The 21,871-nt window shown below is 41.9% G+C and overlaps 1 protein-coding gene across 2 annotated transcripts; it reads left to right on the top strand.

Annotated features, from left to right (window-relative positions):
- The first annotated feature begins 693 nt into the window (after window positions 1–693).
- On the top strand, window positions 694–20,803 carry CXHXorf38 (chromosome X CXorf38 homolog). Of its 2 annotated transcripts, none has more exons than XM_048461333.3 (7): window positions 694–2,194; window positions 2,356–2,490; window positions 6,278–6,397; window positions 11,649–11,798; window positions 12,891–13,070; window positions 14,262–14,424; window positions 20,057–20,803. In XM_048461333.3, exons 1-6 carry the CDS (start codon window positions 1,979–1,981, stop codon window positions 14,421–14,423), a joined length of 963 nt encoding a protein of 320 aa, XP_048317290.2. In that variant the 5' UTR covers window positions 694–1,978; the 3' UTR covers window position 14,424; window positions 20,057–20,803. The 2 variants fall into 2 exon arrangements, with proteins under 2 accessions (XP_048317290.2, XP_048317289.2); XM_048461332.3 differs by lacking the exon at window positions 20,057–20,803 and adding an exon at window positions 16,180–17,485 and having other exon boundaries at window positions 697–2,194.
- The last annotated feature ends 1,068 nt before the right edge of the window (window positions 20,804–21,871 follow it).

The following is a 21,871-nucleotide window of genomic DNA, read 5'->3' as shown; positions in this document are numbered from 1 at the left end:
TAGTTTTGGTTTAGTATTAGTTTAACCCTGAAAGAAGACACTCGCTCTGATCCACCTTTTTCCTTTTTACATCTGCAGAAATGTCATTTTGAAATGTATAGAAGGCCTTTTAGAGTTAGGAGGAAGGCGATAACTTGATCAGAGCATGGCCAGTTATTAACCACAGGAGTTGAACCTTGTTTAAAGATTAGCCGAGTTAAGGGTAGGCATAAACTTTTGTCTGCCATGTTTTGTTTTTTCTCCAAAAGAAATACCAATTACATTATTTTCTTTTTCTTTTTCTTTTTTTTCTCTTAAAATAAAAAACAAGACAGGGTTGTTTCCGTGTTGCTTAGGCTCACCTTGAACCTTCTAGGTTCGAGTGATTCACCTCTGAGTACTGGGAAGACAGGCATGTCCCACCCTCACTTTCTATTTATTTATTTATTTATTATGAATACAATATTCTATCTGTGTATATGCCTGCAGGCCAGAAGAGGGCACCAGATCTCATTACAGATAGTTGTGAGCCACCATGTGGTTGCTGGGAATTGAACTCAGGACCTTTGGAAGACCAGGCAATGCTCTTAACCTCTGAGCCATCTCTCCAGCCCCCACCCTTACTTTCAAATGTTCTCAATACAAAATGTATACTTTTAAAACTTTTAAGAAAAAAAGAAATCAGAAAAAAAAATCAGAAAAGGATAAATGTTAATGTAGATTTCATAGGGTTTTGTTGAAGTTTTCATTTGCTTTGATGGGATAGCTTTGGATGGGTTTAAGATTGAGATTAGTAAGACAAAATTAAGAGATACCTGCCTGCACTGTATTTTGAGTCTTCAGATCACCAGATCTGGTCTTCTGTTTTTTATAAATTGTCCCCACTTCCAACTGGCCAGTGATTTGATAAATTTCTTTGTCCAATAATGTAAACTGATGGCTAAAAGGGCATATTTACGTCACTATAACGTTAGAGCTAGGACTTACCAAGAGCTTACTGTGTGCCAGGCATCATACTAAGTGTTTCCATATATATAAATGTCCCTCACCACACTGTGAGGTAAGTATTAATAACCTCTTACAGATGATAAACAGAGACACAAAGAAGTAAAATAATTTATTAGGATTAAAACTAGAATTAGCTAAGATCAAACCACAAAAACTTGGTAGTTTGAACCCAGAACTAGTGCACCTTAACACTACCTATGCTGTGAGTGTTAGAAAGGCTTCTCTGTTTACAGCCTTCATTCAAGGTCTTTTGATTACACACAATTTCAACATGTTTTCCAAGCTAAAGAACTTCACTAAAAGCATCTAAAACAGTGACTTTTTCTCACATTATATTGATAATCTAATGTATTCTGACAGCTGAAATAACCGAGGTGTACATTTTCTGGAGGCCTCAGCTTGTGGCTGTGCAGCCCTCCAAATCCAGGAAACAACGTTATCTACTTTTGTCTCGCCAGGTGCTCCAATTATGGAGCTTCTGGCCCTAGTGTCACTTTAGCACATGCCGGGGAGCACACAACAGAATAGACCTGCGCATCAGTCAGATGGCAGGCACGGTCTCTTGATGTCTGGGATTTTCTCCGGTTGTTCTGTGGTGTTAGAAACTAGCTAATTTTTCTAAAAGAGTCAAAGCGGGAATCCGTACATCAGGAGTGGTTAGAGGGCTAGCAGAATATTTGGGGAAATGAGAAAGTCTAAGGACTTTAATCACAGAGGCTGCATCTGAATGTTTCAAGTCCACAAACCTTAGGTGGTTCCTTTAAGAAGTGGAGGAGCTGCAGCTTCCTGGATGTGGAAGAATGGCCCGCCTCTACCCTCTGTCGCGATTGTGGTACTCTAAGCAACGCCAAGGGTGGGGATAGTTTCTGGGTGGGGCTGCGCCTGCGCCGCCTGGAAGCTCCTCCTACGCTTGCGCTGTAGGAACTTCCCAGGGTCCTGCGCGTGCGTACCGCCGCCGGGGGCCCCACCTCTCACAGCTCCGGGCTGAGACATGGTGCTGTCGGAACTGGCGGTGCGCCTCAATTGCGCTGAGTACAAAAACTGGGTGAAGGCAGGACACTGCCTGCTGCTGCTGCGCAGCTGTCTGCAGGGCTTCATCCGCCGCGAGGTCCTCTCCTTCCATCGCGGACTGCTCGCTACAGTCCCTGGCCTTGGTCCCCACGCCATCTGCCGCGGTGGTTCCCGGTGCAGCCCGCGCGCCCGCCAGGTAAGCTGCTGGCCCGGGCGGGGCTGGGACAGTTATTCCCAGCCTTTCCCCAGTTACTTGAACTTGTTGTCTTTTTCTTCGAGGGGCGGGGCTGCTCCTAGGGTGTTCCTATTTCCGCTGCCCAGCACGCCTGGGTCTTGCCTCATGTCCGCCCCCTGTAGTTTCAGCCTCAGTGTGTGGTGTGCACAGAGTGGAAACGTGAGATCTTGAGGCATCATGTCAACAGAAATGGAGATGTGCATTGGGGAAACTGCCGGCCTGGCCTCTGGCCCGTGGACGCTTGGGAGGTAGCCAAGGTAAGCACTTGCAGCCTGGAGGAAAGCCGAAGGCAGGTCACCTGTTGCCCCAGGGCAGAGGATGGTTTGTGAGTGAAAGCTGAAACTTTAGAAACTACGGGTATAAAGAGATTAGTTGGCCTAGTGTTCTAGTGGTTAAAGGCTGTTAGAGTGGACCCATCCCAGTGCACTAAAATAGAATCTTTTAGCTCTTCCTGCAGGCCTTTGAGCTTTGCTAATTGGAAGCTATAGTAAAGATTGCAATAAGAGATGCTGGTGTAAGACGTATAGTGAAGCCAAGTGCAGTGGCTCATGCCTGTAATTCCACCACTACAGAGGCCGAGGCAGGGTTGTTCAAGTTTGGGGATATCCTAGGCTATGTTGTTTAAGACCTTGTCTCAACGTGATCCAACCAGATTCTCTGAATGTGGCTGGCCCGGAGTCTTTCTGAAAAGCCATTGACAAAGACACCGTGACTTGTTTCCTCTGCATATATTGGAATTTGGGGATCCAGTCTGTTTGGATACTCACCTTCCTGGACCTGGAGGGAGGGGGGAGGAACTTGAACTTCCCACAGGGCAGGAAACCCTGACTGCTCTTAGGGATGGAGAGGGAGTGGGGGGAGTGGGAGGGTGTTGGGAGGAGGGGCTGAAATGGAAACTTGTATAATTTAATAAAATTACTTTCTCATCAAAAAAAAAAAAAGAAAAAAGGAAAAAAAAGACCTTGTCTCAAAAGAAGGGGAAAGAAGGTACAGACCAGGGGACATGGAAGAAGAGATAAGGTGTGCCTTATGGCAGCTCATTGAAAGGCTCATTTTGGCCGTGGAGTGCCTAGCTGAGGTATAAAATTTTATAAGGTAGAACTGTGGTGAGTTATGAGGTAGATATTGTTAGGCCTGTCTTTAGATTTTGGCACTGTGACTTACTTATTGCCTGGCTGATTGGGAATTTGTTTCGATTTCTTGATGTTTCCTGGAAGCTCAGTAATAAGTGGAGGGACGGGTCAGAAGTAGCTTCCTAACACAAGTTGACTTCAGGAGTTAGTATATGGACAAGCACACAGTTACCAGGTGGAAGGGGGGCATTGCTGGGACTGCAGTTAACATGTTGAGTCTACCTCTGTTCTCTCCCTGTCTTTATCCAGTTACAAGGTCTCATGTAACCCAGGTTGGCCTTGAACTCCTAACCATCCCACTCGCATCTCCCAAGTGTTTTGGACTACATATATGTATTACTATATCCAACAGTCCTTTGAAAATTTCTATTGGGGGCTAGAGAGATGGATCAGCAGTTAAGAGCGGTGGCTGTCCTTCCAGAGGATCTGGATTCAATTTGTAGCATTCAAATAGCAGCTCACAAATGCTCGTAACTCCAGTTCCAGGGTGCACGACACCCTCATACAGTTATACATGTAGGCAAAACACCAGTGCACATAAGTAAAACTTTAAAAGAAAAGTTTCTATTGGGCTGGACTTGGTGATGCCTGCCTGAAATCCCAGCACTGGGGAAGTAGAGGCAGACAGATCTATTGAGTTTAAGGCCAGCCTGGTCTACATGGCTAGACTACATAGGGAGACCCTGTTTCAAAAAAAAAAAAAAAGAAGAAAGAAAAGTTTTAATCATGTTAATGTGTGAGTGTATGCCACCTGCATTCTGGTGCTTACTAGAGCCAGAAGAAGGAATTGGATCCACTGGAGCTGGTGTAAGAGGTGGTTATGAGTCTCCCAACATGGGTAACTATTCTTCCTCTGGCCTCCTGTTCCTGGAGCTCTCTATTCCTGTCCTTCTGGAAGAACAGTAAGTTCACTTTACCACTGAGCCATCTCTCCAGTCCCATCCACCACCACCACTTTTTATTGCTGCAATAGTGTTTCCAATTTCTGCCTTTCCCTAGAGCATATGGGGAAAAAACCTTTGCCCAGAGAAATAAAACCCTTCCCTTTATTGTGACTGACTTGAACCCATTTGGTCTCTATTATGGCTTTCATAGCTTTGGAGCCCTTCTGAAACCTGTGCCACCTCTCTTGCCAGCCAGCCTTTCCTTTCCTTGGTTGCTGGCCACTTGCAAACCACTAAGTTCAACCTTGTGTATACATTCCCTTTCTGACTCCAGGGTCTCAGTTCCTGGTTTCCCTGACCTGGCATCCTTCATCTACTCTACCTCAGCACCCCATTGTGTACACACAATCCCTGTCCACACAGAAAGGCTAAGAATCTAACTTGGGCTTGCTTTTTCCATTCTTCCTCTAACACTTGACCCTGCTCTTTTGTCTTCCACTGCTTCTAGGTACTGAGTAGTCTCTCTTCTGCTTGATTTTATCACAGTTGCCTAGTTCTCACTGCCCATTGTTATGATAACTCCTTTGCAATTATCTTCATTGTTTTCTTTCTCTGAATCTGCCTGGTCTTACTCAGTCCCAAATGACTCTGGGCTCCCTGCTCTTACTGCCAGCCTTTGCAATACCAGTATGCATATCCTGCAGGAAGCTTTGTGACTGCTTCCTGACTGGATTGTTTTCTTGCAGTGGAACATATCTTTATATCTTTTATTTAGAGCTCTGATTGAGAATAACTTTTTTCTTTTGAGACAGGGTCCTCTGTGTATCCTTAGTTGGCCTAGAAGTCTATGTATATCAGCTGGCCTCAAACTCACAGACTTACCTGCCTCTGCTTCTTGAGTGCTGGAATTAAAGGTGCGGCGTGCCACTACTCCCAAATGAGAGTAATTTTTCATGTGTCTTCTACTCTAGCAGGTGCTCTAGTCCTGTAGCAGGAATGTGCCTTGAGACTCCTATTCTGGTAAAGTTGCCACATCCAGGTGTTAAGTTTGCAGATAGTTTAGGAAAAAATATATTCAGCATTTGTGCGACTTATTTTAGAAGATGCAGATAAAGGCAGGATGGAGCTACAGTGAAGCCTTCCAGTGTGTCTAGTGTCTCAATCCTAAGCTTTCTGTCTACCTCCTGTGTGGGACCTACTCACCTCACACCATTGACGTCATAATTGCTGATGCTCAGATTTCTTTATACCATATGCTCAGCACAGTGCTTTTTCTATGCCCACTTAACTTCCTCCTCACACCATTCTTTGATGTGTATGAAGATACTTAACCCCTAATGACTGACAGAGACTGAGGGTTAGGTAACTTACTTAAGGCCTTAAGGCAGTAGCCTAGCTGGTGTTTGAACCTGGCTCTATTATATTCCAGGTTATGGTGATGGATTGAAGTTTCTCAAGTTACTAAGGAACTGCCTGCTCTTTAATGACAGGCACTGCAGTTTTACCAAGGAAAGAAGGAGAAAGCATTTATCTTTTTAATATATACCTCTAAGACAGGACAGAAGCTGGTGGTACATAGCTTAAATTTCAGCACTCAGGAGACAGAGAAAGTGAATCTCTTTGAGTTCAAGGCTAGCCTGGTCTACATAGCAAGTTCCAGGACAGCCAGGGATACATAGTGAGACTTGTCTCAAAATAACAAAAAAGACAAGAGGCTGGGCATGGTGGCATCCACCTTTAATCCCAGCACTGAGTGGGCAGGGGCAGTTTGAGGCCACCCTGGTTTTTACATAGTGAGCTTCAAGAAAACCAGTTAGATCAGCTGTATGTAATATTGCAGAGGGATAGTGCAGCCCTTCAATTAGTCCCCTTGCCAAGGCTTAGCATAATATGATCTTTCCAACTTGCATTTTGAACTCGTGATGTTCTAGCTTGAAACTTCAGGGAATAAGAGAACATTAGTCATCAGTTGGGAAATGGAGAAAGAGTTGGAAGACACTCAAGTGACGTACCTCCTCTTACTATAGGCCTTCATGCCTCGAGGACTGGCAGACAAACGAGGACCTGAGGAATGTGATGCGGTTGCTCTTTTAAGTCTCATCAATTGCTGTGATCACTTCGTGGTTGATCGGAAGAAAGTCACAGAGGTAAGAGCTATCAGATTCAGAACTGTCCACTTCATAGTGGTCAATACTGGGAAGGCTGAAATGAAACTCTGATGATAAGTCAGCCATGTAGGCATAGCATAGCAGCACTCAGAACGGCAATGGCAAAGAAAGACTTCAGTCCAAAATTGGCATCTTTAAACAGCTCTTGGGCCTCATGTCATATGTACCTGCTGTAATGTCCAAGAACCTGAATATGAATGTGGTCAAGCACTAACCCTACAGTTCTCTAAAATTAAAGTTTCCTGACAATTTGTTACTGTGCTTGTATAAAGAAAGATATTTAATTGGGGCTGGTTTAATTCATTGTTGTCGTGGGAGGCATGGTGGCATGCAGGCAGACATGATGCTGGAGAAGGAACTGAGAGTCCTACATCTGGATCTGCAGGCAACAGGAAAAGAATGACACTGGGACTGGCTTGAGCTTCTGAAACCTCAAAGCGAACTAGTGACACACTAGTAAGGCCACACCTACTCCAACAAGACCACACCTCCTAATAGTATGAGTCTGTAGGGGGCTGTTTTCTTTCAAGCCACCATAGTACTGTACATGGAACTCAGATTTATCTTCTCTGCTCTGCCATAAACAAGAGCAAAATTGTTTTCTGCGTAAAAAATAGGTCTGATATTGAGGAGATGGGTCAGTCAGTAGGCAGGCATGAAGACCTCAGTTCAGATTCCAAGCTCCTATGTAAAAGCTGGGTGTGACAGTGTACATCTGTCACCCTGGTACTGGGGAGAAGGACAGAGATAGGGCTTGCTGGGCAACTTGTCTAGCATAACCAGTATGCTCCAAGTACATTGAGAGACCCTATCTCAAAAAATAAGGTGAAAGATGATGGAGGAAGACAACCTATGTTGGCATTGGACTCTATACAGACACAGGATCATATGCACATACACAAAACAGAAAAACATTAAAAAAATAATAATAATACAGAGTTAGGTGTGAAACTCAGTGGTAAAGTGCTTGTAAGGCATGCACAAGGCTCTAAATTCCATCCTCATCCCCACAATTACAAACCAAAATAAAACAAACAACGGAAACAACACTGGCCTTCTATAAAATAGCCATGAGATATCAAGTTAGGTAGAACCAAAGAAAATATAAGCACTGATGTGTAATACATGTCAGAGGAGATTGCTCCCTGTCGCAGAACTCCAGAAGATTTTGATTTTCCACTATATCACCAAACAACAACCCTCACTCATTTTTAATTTTGAGGCCCTTGAAAAGAATGTGTAGAAGTCTTGGCTTATTTATAATATTGGTCAAAAGTGATAGTGTTTCAGCAACATGGCAGCAGCTGAAGATAAATTGATGTTAAATCTTCCCCCCCCGCCCGAAATGAAGAGTTAACATAGTGATTGATCTCATCTTCTAGCCAAGAACACAGACGATTTGAATTGTCTTTAAATATGTAGTAGCACCGTTTTTCATAAGCAAAAGTTTATTTTCTTTTCATCATGGTTTCCACATCAAAAAATTTTCCTTTACTCAATGTTCTGGCACTGGATGGGATTTGAAAGATTTTGTGCATTTGTGTGTTGTCTGCTGCAGCCTGAGGTTATATCTGGAGCCAGTATACCTGCTCTTTAGCAGGTTGTTTTAAGTCATTTGGGAGGAAAAATATGCAAAAAAAATTTAAGGAAATAAAAATTTTATCTTAGTTAGGGTCTCTCTTGCTGTGATAGTTGCCATGACTGAGACCAACCTGGGAAGGAAAGGTATTACTTCAGCTTACACTTCCACAGAACAGTCCATCATTGAAGGAAGTCAGAACAAGAACTCAGACAAGGCAGAAATCTGTGGGGTGGGGCAGAAGCTGATTCAGAGGGCATGGAGGAATGCTGCTTATATAACAGGTGGCACCACCCACAGTGAGGTAAATGTACCACAGGCCAATCGATTGGAGGCATTTTATTAGCTGAGGTTACCTTTCCCAAAATGACTCCAGCTTATGTCACAGATATATGCAAAGACATCGAGGGAAAATGATTTTCAGGGCAAAGGATGGAGATTTCTTTGTATTTCTTATTTATTTTCTTCTTGAGACAAGGTGTCACTGTGTGTGCCTTGAACTCATGACTCTCTTGCCTCCCACTGCTGTTATTTCAGCTGCGTACCACCATGACTGTCAACCCTTTTTTTAAAAGAGCAATTAATTTATTTTTTATTTTATGTGTGTGGGTATTGTGTCTGCATGCATAGCTGAGCACCATGTGCTTGTATGCCAGTGGAGGCCAGCAGAGGATGTCAGACTCCATGGACTGGAGAAGCCTTTCTTATCTGCCATGTAAGTGTTGGGAGTCAGGTGCTCTTAACCACTGAGCCATCTCTCCAGGTCCTTCTTTGTATTTCTCTACCTTGATTGTTATTTTTGTGTCAGTGGGTTGAATAATTCTTTAACCCTTGACAGTCTTCTGTACCCAAAATCTGGCTTGTAGACCTACTTTATTTATCTTATCTGAGTTTACAAAATTATTAAGTTTATTTTTTTAATTTTTTGTCATTTATTATATGTATATGAGTATTTTTCCTACATGTGTGTATGTGCACCATGTGTCTACTTGGTGCCTGTGGAGGTCAGAAGAGGGTGTTGTAATTTTAAAAGCAGCACAAGAGAGAAAGACACCATGTGGCAGCTCAGGTGGTGGTGGGGTTATTGGGGGAAGTGAATGGGAAAATGGGGGAGGGGAGAGACCAGTCTCTGGGGACAAGAATGGCAGAGGAGAAGAAAGAGGGAGAAACAGAGACTGAGAGAAACAGAGAGAGATGGGAGATAGACAGGGCCCATCTTTTAAAAGGGAACATAGCCAATGTGGACAGAAGGTGCTTTTAGTGGCTGCAGCTGAAGATGGATCCTGTCAGGACCTCAGGGGCAGCCAGTACAGATGCCTGAATGCTAACAGGGCATCAGATCTCTTGGAGCTAGAGTTACAGAGGTTGTGAGGCTCTGTGTGAGTACTAGGAACTGAACCTAGGTACTTTGAAAGAGCAACAAGTGCCTTTTTTGAGGGAAGGGGTTTTAAAACAGAGTTTCTCTATAGCCCTGCCTGTCCTGGAACTTGCTCAGTAGATTAGGCTGGCCTCAAACTCAGATCCAGCTGCCTCTGCCTCCAAGTGTTGGGATTAAAGGTGTATACCACTAGCGCCTGGCCAAAAAGTACTCTTAACCACCAAGTATTGTATATTTATTTGGTGTGTGTATAAGTGTGTGTGTGTGTGTGTGTGTGTGTGTGTGTGTGTGTGTGTAGATGTGGTCATGTAACTGTAAGAGGACAACTTTCTTTTTTATTTTTGAGACAGGGTTTCTCTGTAGCTTTGGAGCCTGTCCTGGAACTAGCTCTTGTAGACCAGAACTCATGGAGATCTGCTGCCTCTGCCTCCCGAGTGCTGGGATTAAAGGTGTGCACCACCACCACCCGGCGAGGATAACTTTCAAAAGTCAGTTCTTTCCTCCCACCTTGTGGGTCCCAGGGATTGAAGGTTTTCAGGCTTGGCAGTTCCTGCCTAGTTATTTTTAAAACAACTTTTGAATTAGTTGTCAAATCAGAATTTCTATCTTTGAAATAAAAAATAAGATCTGGTGACACTGAGTTCATCCCTCCCATAGCAACAATTCACAAGGTGAGTAAGCTGCTGCTTAAATGGGACATCCATTCTCTACTTCATGCCTGTCCCTCTGCCTTCATTTTCCTACCTGTGTATGAACCAGCTTCACTAAAGTGTCACCTGTCCCTTGAGAACATTTCAGTATGTGACTCAACGAAGATTTCACTGCTTGGTAGATGCTCTCAGGGCAGGCACAAATTAAAGGGGCTAAAGGACTTTATTGTATTGTATGTTATTTTAAATACTTGCTAGATTATGTGATGGTCTCATAAAAGATCCAGCCCCTGTCCTCTAGATACCACACTGGTCATTTTATAGTTTATTAAAGTCTTTCTGTAATTTCTTTTTAGAGCTAAAATATCTCAGTTTACCCTATTAACTTTTAAAAATGTTATGTCTAATTTATTACTATTACATTTATTTGCATTTTTATTAGTACATTTATTTGCTTGTTGAGGAGGAAGAGGGCCTGCACCACTGTACATATAAGGAGGTCAAAGGACAACTTGTTATGAGTTGGTCTTCTTTTGTATTAGTTACTTTTCTATTGCTGTAAACCGAGGCAACATATAAAAAAAAGCATTTAATTGGGCTTGTGGCTCAAGAGGTTCATGATGGTGGAGTAAAAGCATGGCAACAGGAACAGCTGAGCATTCACATGAACTGTTAAGTAGGTGGTAGAGAACATACCGGGAAATGTCTCGAATCTTTTGAAACAACAAAGTCTGACCCTGGCTAGTCTTGTCCTCCAACAATGTGACTTGACAGAGCTTTCTGGAAAGCTCCAAAACAGAGTCTTTCCTGAGCAAGAATTTTTTTGCTTTGTTTTGGTTTTAGTTTTTCAAGACAGAATTTCTCTGTAGCTTTGGAGCCTGTCCTGGAACTAGCTCTTGTAGCCCAGGCTGGCCTCAAACTCACAGAGATCCGCCTGCCTCTGCCTCCTGAGTGCTGAGATTAAAGGCGTGCGCCACCACCGCCCGGCAAATTTTTATTTATGTGTTTTTTTATTTGTTTTTGGTATGAGTGCTCCATCTGCATGTACCCCTGCACACAAGAAGAGGGCATCAGATGCCATTATAGATGATTGTGAGCCACCATGTTGCTGGGAATTGAACTCAGATCCTCCAGAAGAGCAGTCAGTGCTCTTAACCACTGAGCCATCTCTCCAGTCCCCCTGGCTAATTCTTATTTTTTAAATTAACCCATTTCTATTATTTTGTATTTTACCACGAGGTTCATGGCCTACCAGCAAGGTTCCAGCTGGCAGCTTGCATCTTTTTCCTCTGGCGGCTCCATGGCTTCTCACTGACTCTACCTATTCTCTATCTCTTCAAACTTGGCTATGTTCTGTTGAGCCATTGGCTGAAGGCAGCTTCTTTATTAACCAAAAAAAGCAACACATATACAGAAAGACTTCCCATACCAGTTCCCTAACTGGGGAATCAGCTATTCAAACAGGCTCAAACATGAGCCTGTGTGAGGCATTCTCATTCAATTCATCATATCTTCTACTGTGTGGGTTCCAGGGATTGAATTCAGGCTCTTGGGCTTGGCAACAAACACCTTTACCTGCTAAACCATACCAGCCCAACTCCATTTTTTTTTCTTTTTCTGTAGGTAATTAAGTGTCGGAATGAGATAATGCACTCTTCAGAGATGAAAGTATCGTCTACATGGCTTCAAAATTTTCAGATAAAGATCCAAAATTTTCTGAATGAATTCAAGAATATTCCAGAGATTGAAGCAGTACATTCCAGAATAGAACAGGTAAAGATACCTCTACTTAAATGAGTGCAGGGATTATGGGCATGCACCACTATGCCCATGTGAAACTTCATTTAACAGTTCTGGTATAGAAACCTAAGGGGTTTAAAATATCCATAGTCTTTTTTGATGTTAAGTCAGGCACGGAGATATATGTAAGTCCCAGCACTTGGTACACTGAGGCAGAAGTATGGCTATTTCAAAGGTAGTATTTATTACTGGGAAGCCTGGGAAGCCTGGTCTACTTAAGAAGTAAGGTGAATTTGATGTTTATTTAAACTAAATATACTTATTATTGTAGCGATACTGATGATAATGCACACACAGATCCTCATTCCCAACAAGCACTCTATACTCTTAGTCTTTATTTTATTCTATTATTATTTGGAGGGCCTATTTGGTGTAGAACCTAGGGCTGGGCCTTCCACATGGCAAGCACTTTCTCACTGAACTACAACCTCAGCCCCAAACTAAGTTTTATAATGTGAACAGAGGAAAAAAAAATGCTAGTATAAAATGTGGAAATAGCAGAGGTTTTGTTTTTCTTTAATAACCGTGTGGTTAAAATAGGTCTATCTAGATAATGGTATTTTATTGTAAATCCTTCAAGTTACCCAGTAGAATTTCTTTTCCATTAATATTGTTCATTTATTTTGTGTGTATGTGTGTCCACATTGATGTGCACAAGTGCATGTGCAAGGACAGCTCTTGGGAGTCTGTTCTCTCCTTTGACCTTAAGAGATCCAAGGATTGAACTAAGGTTGTTAGGCCTGCACTCAATTACAAGCTCTCTATTATTGCAGTCCAAGTGGCTGAGGGTGTGACTTGCTGGTAGGTTTGTTATCTACCAGCAAGCAACATCCTCAGTTAGTCCCTGAGTTCCATCCCCAAAACTGCAAACAGTGATATACATCTTAATAATGAACTTTTAATGTGAGGATGAATCTCTCAGAGAAGTTGGGGAGGAGTTGGATGTGAATATGATCAAAATATATTGTGTACATTTATGAAATTTCAAAAGAATTCATAAAAGTTATTTTAAAACCTGAAATTTAAAAAGTAATTTGTTCATGTATTTGTGTGGTCACCCCACAGCTGTTGACATCTGACTGGGCTGTTCATGTTCCTGAGGAAGATGAACGAGATGGGTGTGAATTTGAAATAGGAAGTTACTTGAGTATGAGCCAAATCCATGAAATTGAAATCGAATTGCTGAAGGAAAAACTGCAAGATATGTATCTTCAAGCAGCAGAAGAAGAGGTGTTGCCCGAAGAGGTAAGGGAAAGGAGGAAGTGTGAGGAGAAAGAAAGGTGACGGCCAGAGCAGCAATAGTAGCTCGTTTTGACACTGTTGCTGTTGCTGTGATAAACATGATGACCAAAAGCTGCTGGGGGAAGAAAGAGTTAATTTCATCTTATAGCTCAGTTCATACTTCATCACTAAGGGAAGTCAGTGCAGGACCCTGTAATCCCAGCACTCAGAAGGCAGAGGCAGGGGTATGTCTGTGAATTTGAGGCCAGCCTGGTCTACAAAACAAGTTCCAGTACAGTCAGGGCTGTTGCACCGAGAAACCTTGTCTCAAAAAAGAAAAAAAGATAAAAGAAAGAAATAAGATGACTGTAAGATCACCTGTAAAGGAGAGAATGGGATAACTAAGGAAAGATTTAAGAGTATTGACTTTTTAACCTCATACCCTATTGACTTTGAATTTTGTGTCTGTACATTTAATACTGTTTTATAGATGTATCTTCTACCAGTAATACTTGTATAGGCAAAAAAATCTCAAAAATATAAGATAAGCACTTTAAACTTGGGTTTTGAAGCAAAAAAAAAAAATGAGGTGATAAGCAAACACCCCCTACGTAGTCTTAGAATTGGCTATACTGGATTATGTTTAGTTTGAGTGAAAGGTACTTGTTTTGTTTATCTTTATTTACATATCAATACCGGCCTGCCTCAGCCTTCCAAGTGCTGACTTCAAACAGGTACAGCACACCTGGCTGAGTGTGGTTTTGTTTCTATTTTTTTTTGTCTTGTCTTGTTTTTTAAGACATGCATCTCTGGCTAGCCTGCAACTCACTCTGTAGAACAGGCTGGACTTGAATTCACAGAGATTGACCTGCCTCTGCCTTCACTGTACTGGGACAAAGGTTTGAGCTGCCACACATGACATGAGTTTGCCTTGATTTAAAGAATTTGTTTTTGGGAAATTTTGAATGGTATTATTTATAAAGCAATAAAAAAGAATTTGTTTTTTATTTGAAGACTTAACTATGTGTGGATGGGTGCCAGTAGCTGATGTTTGTCTTCTGGTAAACATAGAGACAGGAACAGGTTGTTTGTTCAGGGGCATGCTCCTGCTGCTGAGCTCCAGCTCCAGCCTTGTGAGGCAATCTCCATGTTCATGTGAATTGAATTGTGTTGTGAACAGCACCGAATGACACTTTGTACACTTTCCTCTTGCAGCTCTCAAATCGACTGGATGCGGTCAAGGAGTTTTTGAAAAACAACACAGACCTCAGAAATGGCCTTACAGAAGACATGCAGAAGCTAGACAGTTGCCATCTACAGCATCAAAAACAAATTTCAAAGGACACTGAGAGTCAGACACCTGAAAGGAAGGCTTGAGGTGAGCTTAAGTTCAGGATGTTAAAGAGGGACACAATAGCCTCTTCCCTTTGATGTATGTTTTTGTATGTGAAGCCATATTGAACCAAGAGTCTCATTTGCTTTCCTTGTGCCCTTATTCTTCCAAATGAAGGTTAGGTATAGTGATTCACACCTTTAGTCTCAGCATCCGGAAGGCAGAGACAGGTGGATTTCTCTGAGTTCAAGGCCAGTCTTTTCTACATTATCGAGTTCCGGGCCAGCCAAAACTACATAGTGAGACCCCCTTCTTGAAACAGACAAATATAGAAACTTTACCAAGGAAAGGACAGTGGACCAAGAGTTTATTCTCTTATTAATGATTCACATATACCTGTGAAGCCTCAACTCTGCAGACCTAAAGTCAAGGTCTGCTCTTAGGTGACATGGTCAAAAACTACTCTGCCTTCAGATGATACCAGGGTGCCCAGCTTTTACTGTGACATTAATTGTGTTTGGCTAGTTTCCATAAGAAAGATGGTTAACATAACCAGCTTGTTATTGTTTTTCTGCCAAATAATAAAAATGGAAATAATTCTCTTTTATTTTATATTGTCCTTTGAGAAAATTCAGGCATAATGTGAAAGCCAGTCTGACTTCCAGGTCAGGCATCCTCCTTTGCACAAAAGGGAAACATTCCCAAAGTACAGGGGGTTTTGTTGTCCTGGCCTTTCCCATGATGCTTCAGATATTTTTCCCTCATATTCATCACCTTGGAGTTGTGTGTTGTTTGCTGTCAAAAATACTAGTCATGTGTTGTTTTTTGCTTTCATCCAGGGACTTTGTGCTGTTTCTTTTTCTAGCTCTGAACCTTTTTACATGGTAAGGACTAGGTCTCTGTGAGGGAGTGTTCTGCGCCATAGCAGAAGTGTATTGTACTTCTGCCTTTGTCTGAAAGTTTTCCTCTGTCAGTGCCAAAATGTGAGCTGGAATGTAGTGTCCAAACAGAAAAATTTTAGTTTATTTTTGCTTCTGATAAAAGGCAAGAGGAAAGTAGCCATTTTCTACCATTTCCCCTGAGTATAGAACTGTTGCTTCTGGACTTGAGTAGCCAGAGGGGTGGCAGGCTAGAAAATAGCTTGGCTGAGCTCTACAGCAAGGGATGAGGCTACTGACCCAGAAAGGATATCTGGAAAAGATTAGTAGGTGTCAGTTTGCTGTGGAGTGGGCATAGATGAGAAGTAAACTCCAGTAACATGAGACGGTGCCTATGATCTCAGCTACTTGAAAGGCTGCAATGGGGGGATCCGAAGTTCTAGGCCAGCTAGGGCAGCTTACTGAGACCCTATCTCAAAATAAAACAAATCATAAAGAAATGGAGGTGTAGTATGATTGTGGAACATTTATTTACTACGTCAGGCCCTTGAGTCAGTTCTCAGCTTCCTTTCCCCAAAAGACAAAGCAAACTTCCCACAATTCCAGCTTCTCTTAAGTAGTTTTGTCCCCTGTGCCAAGTGCAGGGCCTAGACGTCATGCACTCTGACTATTGGTGGAAATGCTACTTATACTCTTAGCTAAGCTGACTCTTATTCTGTAAAATTAGAAATTTCATCATTCTTTCAGATACTCAAACAAGTCATTCTCTTTTAACACATTCGTAAATTCACAGCTCTACTCCTTCTTTCCCTCTTTGTCCTATTTGTTCTTGAACTGTGCAGAAGCCTTGTACCATTGTATGCAGTATTCTGTGGGAGTCAGATTAACTTTCACCTTTCCCTCCGTCTGCTCATTTCCAAAGGTCAATGGCATTAGACTGCTTCGTGTCACCTTTGGACTTTACTGTATTCCCAAAACTGCCTACAAGAAATGCTCCATGCCAAGGCTCAGCAAAGATGATTTCGCTCCTTTACCTGATCAGCTGCCTGCCCAAGATTGATTCTGCAGAGAATGGGTGGAGAGAGAGACTGTATTTGGCATATATTTTTACTGTAGAACCCAAATGAATGTAAATGTGCCTGCAGCTTGGTTATTTCATTTCCTGGACGCTGTTTGATTTTCAGTCTTGTGTTTTCTTTCTTCCTTCATTTGTTCTCTCTTCGCAAGTTACTTGAGAAGACTTCAAGAGTAAAACAAGATTTTGCACTTATTTTGCAACTTTGCCAAAGCAAACAAACAAACAAACTAATGAAATATCTCCTCCTTTCTAGATCTGGGGCACAAAACATGAAATCTTGATTCACTAACCCATGAAGACCTGGTTTCTAAGTGTAGAAAGTTTAAGAGCTGAACTTTGCATTCTACACCTGTGTCTAGTTAGTTTGCCTTATCAATCCAACACACAGTTATCAAGTGTCAACCCTGTGCCAGACACTGAAGTAGATAGAAATATAAAAAGTGGTGAAGTCATATCTTACTGTTTTTATCTTCCACTCTGACAAACCAACGGTATTGTTCAGAAAACTTTATACTAGTAACATTTCATTTCATTGAAACAGAAAAGAAAACTCTTCTTTAAAGGGCTCTAAAGCAACCTGTAGGCTTCTCCTCAACAGAACTGTGCACCTGGACACAGGATATGTGCAAATTGATGTTCACCGCAGCATTGATAGCCAACCACTAGTAGAGAGGACCTGCCAAATAAGGCATAGAACATCTGTACTGTGTACTATGCTGCATAACAGTTAGAAAGAATGAGCCCATGCTACTGTACAATAATGTGAATTGCCTATAAAACATCTAAAGTCAAAAAATAGCTGAGAGGGTGGGATGGAACTCAGTGGTAGGGCACTTTCTTGCCCAGCATACATGTTGCCTTGAATTAGATCCCCGCTCCACTGCCAAAAGCAAATAAATAGAAAAGCAAAGTTTTTAATAGCACCTAGCATGCTACAGTGCTGTTTGTATAGTAACTGAGGTCTGGAAAGTCTGTCTTTTGTTTTACGTCTATGAGAGGATTTTGGGTTGCGGAGTAGTCAGAAGAAATTTAGCTTTTGTATTTTGTATATCCTTTTTATAATAAATATGTACTTATGTATTTTGAAAGTTCTTATTACAGTTGTTAATTTCGAAACAAGACACATGAATAACATATCTTATTGCAAGTCTTCACTGTCAGATTCCATGTAATTTGTTGTAGCCTCCTTTTTGTGTCTCCACCTCCAGGGGTGCTTCCAAATCCTAGCACCATGGCAAGAAGCCCAGGAAGGGCATTATTGCCTTCTGTCTTGGCTGCCTTCATCTACCTGTGAAATACCTGTCTCCATCCAAAAGTACACTTTGCCCTCAACCTCTCCCTGGAACACGGGTGGTCAATAGTTTTGAAAAATGACTAAGTCATTATAGTTGCACAGATAAGGTGGGTCCTTAGTTTAAACCTTTTTCTTTAGCAGGAAGTTCATAGAACCTGAAGAAAATGTGACAAATTAAACTCTGTAAAAACGCCTGAATTCTAGGAAATGACTTAAGGGGTTGGCCACCTTACTAATGGAAAACTAGCTCTGCTAAATCAGAGAGGGTTGCTGGTTTCTGAAAGCAGTGGGAGAGTGCTGGGGATGGTTTTATATTCCTAAGGGTGGGGAGGATTATGTCTAAGAGGATTGTGAAATGATTGTTACTCTAATACTGTGAAGAATTTGTTTTTATTGACATACTGGTTACTTAACATGGCTTTAAACACTAGTATCCTAGGTGCTAAAGGACCAGCTGTCCTAGGTGGGCATGTTAGAAACTAGGTAAATGAGCTGAGTGCTGCATCAAATTAGAGTGGAGTGTTGCAGTCTTTTAGATCACTTCTCTAGGCATTTGGCCTCTGACGTCTAATTGCACTATTAGAAAATTATCAGCGGAGATTACCTCCTTTCCTTTGCCAGGGTAATTAGAAACTTACCTACTTTGAAAAGCCTTCACTTGACAGTGTCTTTTATTAAAATATATCCAAATTACAAAATACACTTTGTGAGATATGTCTAAAATATAAATTTCTACTCAGGTGAAGTAAAAAACATTCTTTAATGTCTTAATAAAAATCTTAATATAGTTTACTTTAACTTTAAGGACGTGGCTTGTATTATTGCAACATAGTCTGAGTTATCTACACTATTAAGAGCTGCTTTTAATTTCCAGAAACTTCTCAACCCCATGCTCTGTTATATGCACATTAGTGATGAGCTTAGAACTCTATAAACTGAGCCCTTTGTGACAGGTCTTTCCAAGGTAGGTCTCTGTTACTTTCTACTGACTTTCAGAAAAGCAGGACCGTTTTTATTTCAGAACCTGTGTAGCAGGCCAGCCTCACTATCCTTACCTTCTGTATTCCACAGTTAACCAGGGTTGGTTTGTGAACATAGCAGAAGTGATGGTGCATCACTACATGAGTAAGCTATAACAGTAAGGCCCCATCATCCATCCTTTGCAAACACCACTGTGGGGGAAGCCACGCTGTGTCTTTTGGAAATGTCTACAGGAGGACAAGGAACTAAAGCCTGCAAACAATCATGAACCTGGAAATAGGTATCCCAGCCGCAGGCTATGCTTCAGAGACCACAGACACTGTGAGACAGTCTTATTTTAAACTTAAATTATGGAGCAGTCGGTTATACAGCGACAGATAATTGTCAGTTGTCCTGTAATTTATTCCTTACCCTCCACCCTCATATTTAGAATGTGAAAGGGACTTCCTACAAACAAAACTAATGCTTGGATGCTGCATAAGATGAGAACTTTTCCTGGAGTTCCACTGTTGGGCCTGTCTTAGCCGAGAGCCAATGGCGTCAGCACCTCGCTGAAGTGTTTCTAATTCCTTTGCATTTGCAGACTGTCAGAAGCAGGTTCAGCACTTCTGAACATGTGTATTGAGTTTCCCAGAAACCACCTGGGCCTCCTATATTCAGAAGAATCCTGGGCAGGGCAAGTTGTGGATCAAATCCCAGAGGATAGCCTGTCTCTGTGGTTATAATCTCACCCCCAACCTCATCTTCCATCTTTATAAGCTCTCTGGTTTAAGAAATCATTGGCACCCAGTGAATTCTAGAGGATACTCTGAGCACACTGTAGCTGACCAGTGACTCTCACCCACCCCCATCCCTAGCTAGTTTCCAATTCCCAGGGTAGGCCTAATCAATTTGTAAACTGCTGTGATTTTCTATTTTAAAGGATAAATGGAAAGGATTTCTGCATGCTTACCTAAAACTCTAAACTGACAGCCACCATTCTGACAATCATCTTCATTGCAGCTTATATAATTGTTCTAGGCCACCAAGAGACATTAGATTCTTAAGTATTTCAAAATCTAAGCTGGAATTTCGCTTCATTTATTTAAACCTACTTCTGAATGTTTTCCTCTACAGAAACAGTGACCCCCCCCCCCTTTGGCGTTAGGGATTTGCCACTGACACCAACACCCTTGTTTGCCCAGGGCACCCAAAAGCCTGCTACCTGGAGAGGTTTGGTTTTGTTTTAGCAAAGCTATGAGTAGACGATGTGGTTTTCCTCCTGTCTTCCTCCCTTGTCTAACCCTGACTACCTGGGAAACTTTTTCCCTTCCATTTCACAAAACAGGCAACAATCAAGATCAGTTTGATGCTTTTTTTTTTTAAAATTAACGAAACTGCAGGTTTAAATCAGGTTTGCACTGTTTTAGAGTCCTAACTCACATATTCTCGAGTTTTCCACACTAGTGCTGCGACACCTGCCATGGTCACTTCAGTCGAAGGAATGCCAACGACGGCCAAGCTGCCAGCCAACAATGGAGCACCGAATGCCGACCTCGTTGCTGACCCTGATGAAGCAACAGCCAGCAGCAGCTTTTGTGCCTCTGCCGTAAAGCATGCAGGGTCCCACAGGGTCCACGAGCTGCTCACACACTGCTGCCATGCTCAGCTGATGCGGGTCTATTGGCATGGAAGGACATGGCTGCCTGTATCCCGTCGTTCTTCCCATACCTGAACCCACGCAGACAGGGCACTGAGGTCTCTACGAGCTACCCAGCCTACTTCTCCCCAACTGTCTAAAAGAGACTGTTACTTGTTTCCTCTGGCCTATAACTCCATGACAATTCAGTTTCTCAACCAGGTACAGAAATTCAGTCTTTAGTAATTTGAAGACAGTGTCATTTTACCCCTAAATATTTTAGCATCTGTCTTTTAGGAACAAAGGTATTTGCCTGCCTAGCCACAATGCCATCATCCACTGATAAATATGCAGCTCTGTATACAGCACTGTTAGGTGGTAGTCAGGACAGAGTTACTGTTAGAGCTTGATGGCTGCCTTTGGTTTTGTTTCTCATTCTTGTTAGGACAAATTCAAAAGCCAGAGTTCACATCTGATTTCTACCTGGGCTTAATCTCCTTTAGTCTAGGACAGTTTCCCACCCACTCCTTTTTGTCTTGTGTAGAAACATTGATATTATTAAAGAGTCCAAACTATTGACTTCTCAGAATGTCCTTAATTTGAATTTGTGGGCTTTTTCATAACTCATTGTTTTTGTTTTTATAAAACAAGAGCACCAATTATATTGTCTTTAGTGCATGATTAGGAAGGCGCCTGGTGTCACTGTGTTCCATCATTGTGGAACCTGGGTACTTGATTACAGAGTTGTCTAACAATTTCTCCATTATAAAGGTTTTTCCCCCTTCATTAATCAACAGATAATCTTAGGATGGACTTTGATAGTATATGGGCACCCTATTTTCCAACAACTTTCCATAACAAATTTTTGTCTGTTAGTGAAAAATCTTTAAAAGACTTACTTTATTTTGTGCACATGTGTTTATGTATGTTTATGTGCCTATTGTGTAGTGGGCCTGTGGAGGCCAGAAGAGGATTTCTGATCCCTTGGAGCTGGAGTTATGGGTGTTTGGGAACTGAACTCAGGTCCTCTGGAAGAGTGGCAGTCATTCTTAACCACTGAACCACCTCTCCAGTCCCACCGAAAATGGCAAATTTCGTGGCTATTCTCCCAATGATTTTACTTTGTATAGTTAAAAAAAAAGGGTGTGGAAAAAAAAAAGGGTGTGGGCAATTGTTGGGATAGAGAGATGGCTTGGTGGTTAAGAACACTTGTTACCTTGTTACTCTTGCAGAGGACCTGGGTTCAATTCCCAGCACCCACATGGCTTTTTGCAACCTTCTGTAATTCCTGTTCCAGGGGATCTGAAATCCTCTGGCCTTCAAGGACATAAGGCACACACATGTTGCACATATATACATGTAGGTAAGATACTCATACATCTAAACAAAATACATCCTAATTTTTATAAATAGCAATTGTTGAAAAGTAATTGCATATGCATTAAAATGCTAATACCTTCTGTGGTGATTTACAAACAAGTCACCTTAAAAATAAATGTTATTTGTGTAAGCACCCAGAGTTGTTCTTTCAAAGGGAAGGACATATAACCTGTTTTTCCAGAAGGCTGGGAATTAGAGGTGATCAATAGCCTGGTAGTCTGCATTATTTGTTGGGCCAGGCCTCTCTCACAACCATACCAGAG

This window comes from Myodes glareolus, chromosome X (genome assembly GCF_982192425.1).
Source record: "Myodes glareolus chromosome X, mMyoGla1.1, whole genome shotgun sequence".
NCBI classification, from domain to species: domain Eukaryota; kingdom Metazoa; phylum Chordata; class Mammalia; order Rodentia; family Cricetidae; genus Myodes; species Myodes glareolus.
Note: the sequence above shows the minus strand (reverse complement) of the source record. Positions and strands in the feature narration are given on the sequence as shown.

Coding starts and splice junctions, on each gene's coding strand:
- CXHXorf38 (XM_048461333.3), top strand. CDS start 1,979: ATGGTGCTGTCGGAACTGGCGGTGCGCCTCAATTGCGCTGAGTACAAA. Junction 2,195..2,355: donor GCAGCCCGCGCGCCCGCCAG/GTAAGCTGCTGG, acceptor CGCCCCCTGTAG/TTTCAGCCTCAGTGTGTGGT. Junction 11,799..12,890: donor TACATTCCAGAATAGAACAG/GTAAAGATACCT, acceptor GTCACCCCACAG/CTGTTGACATCTGACTGGGC.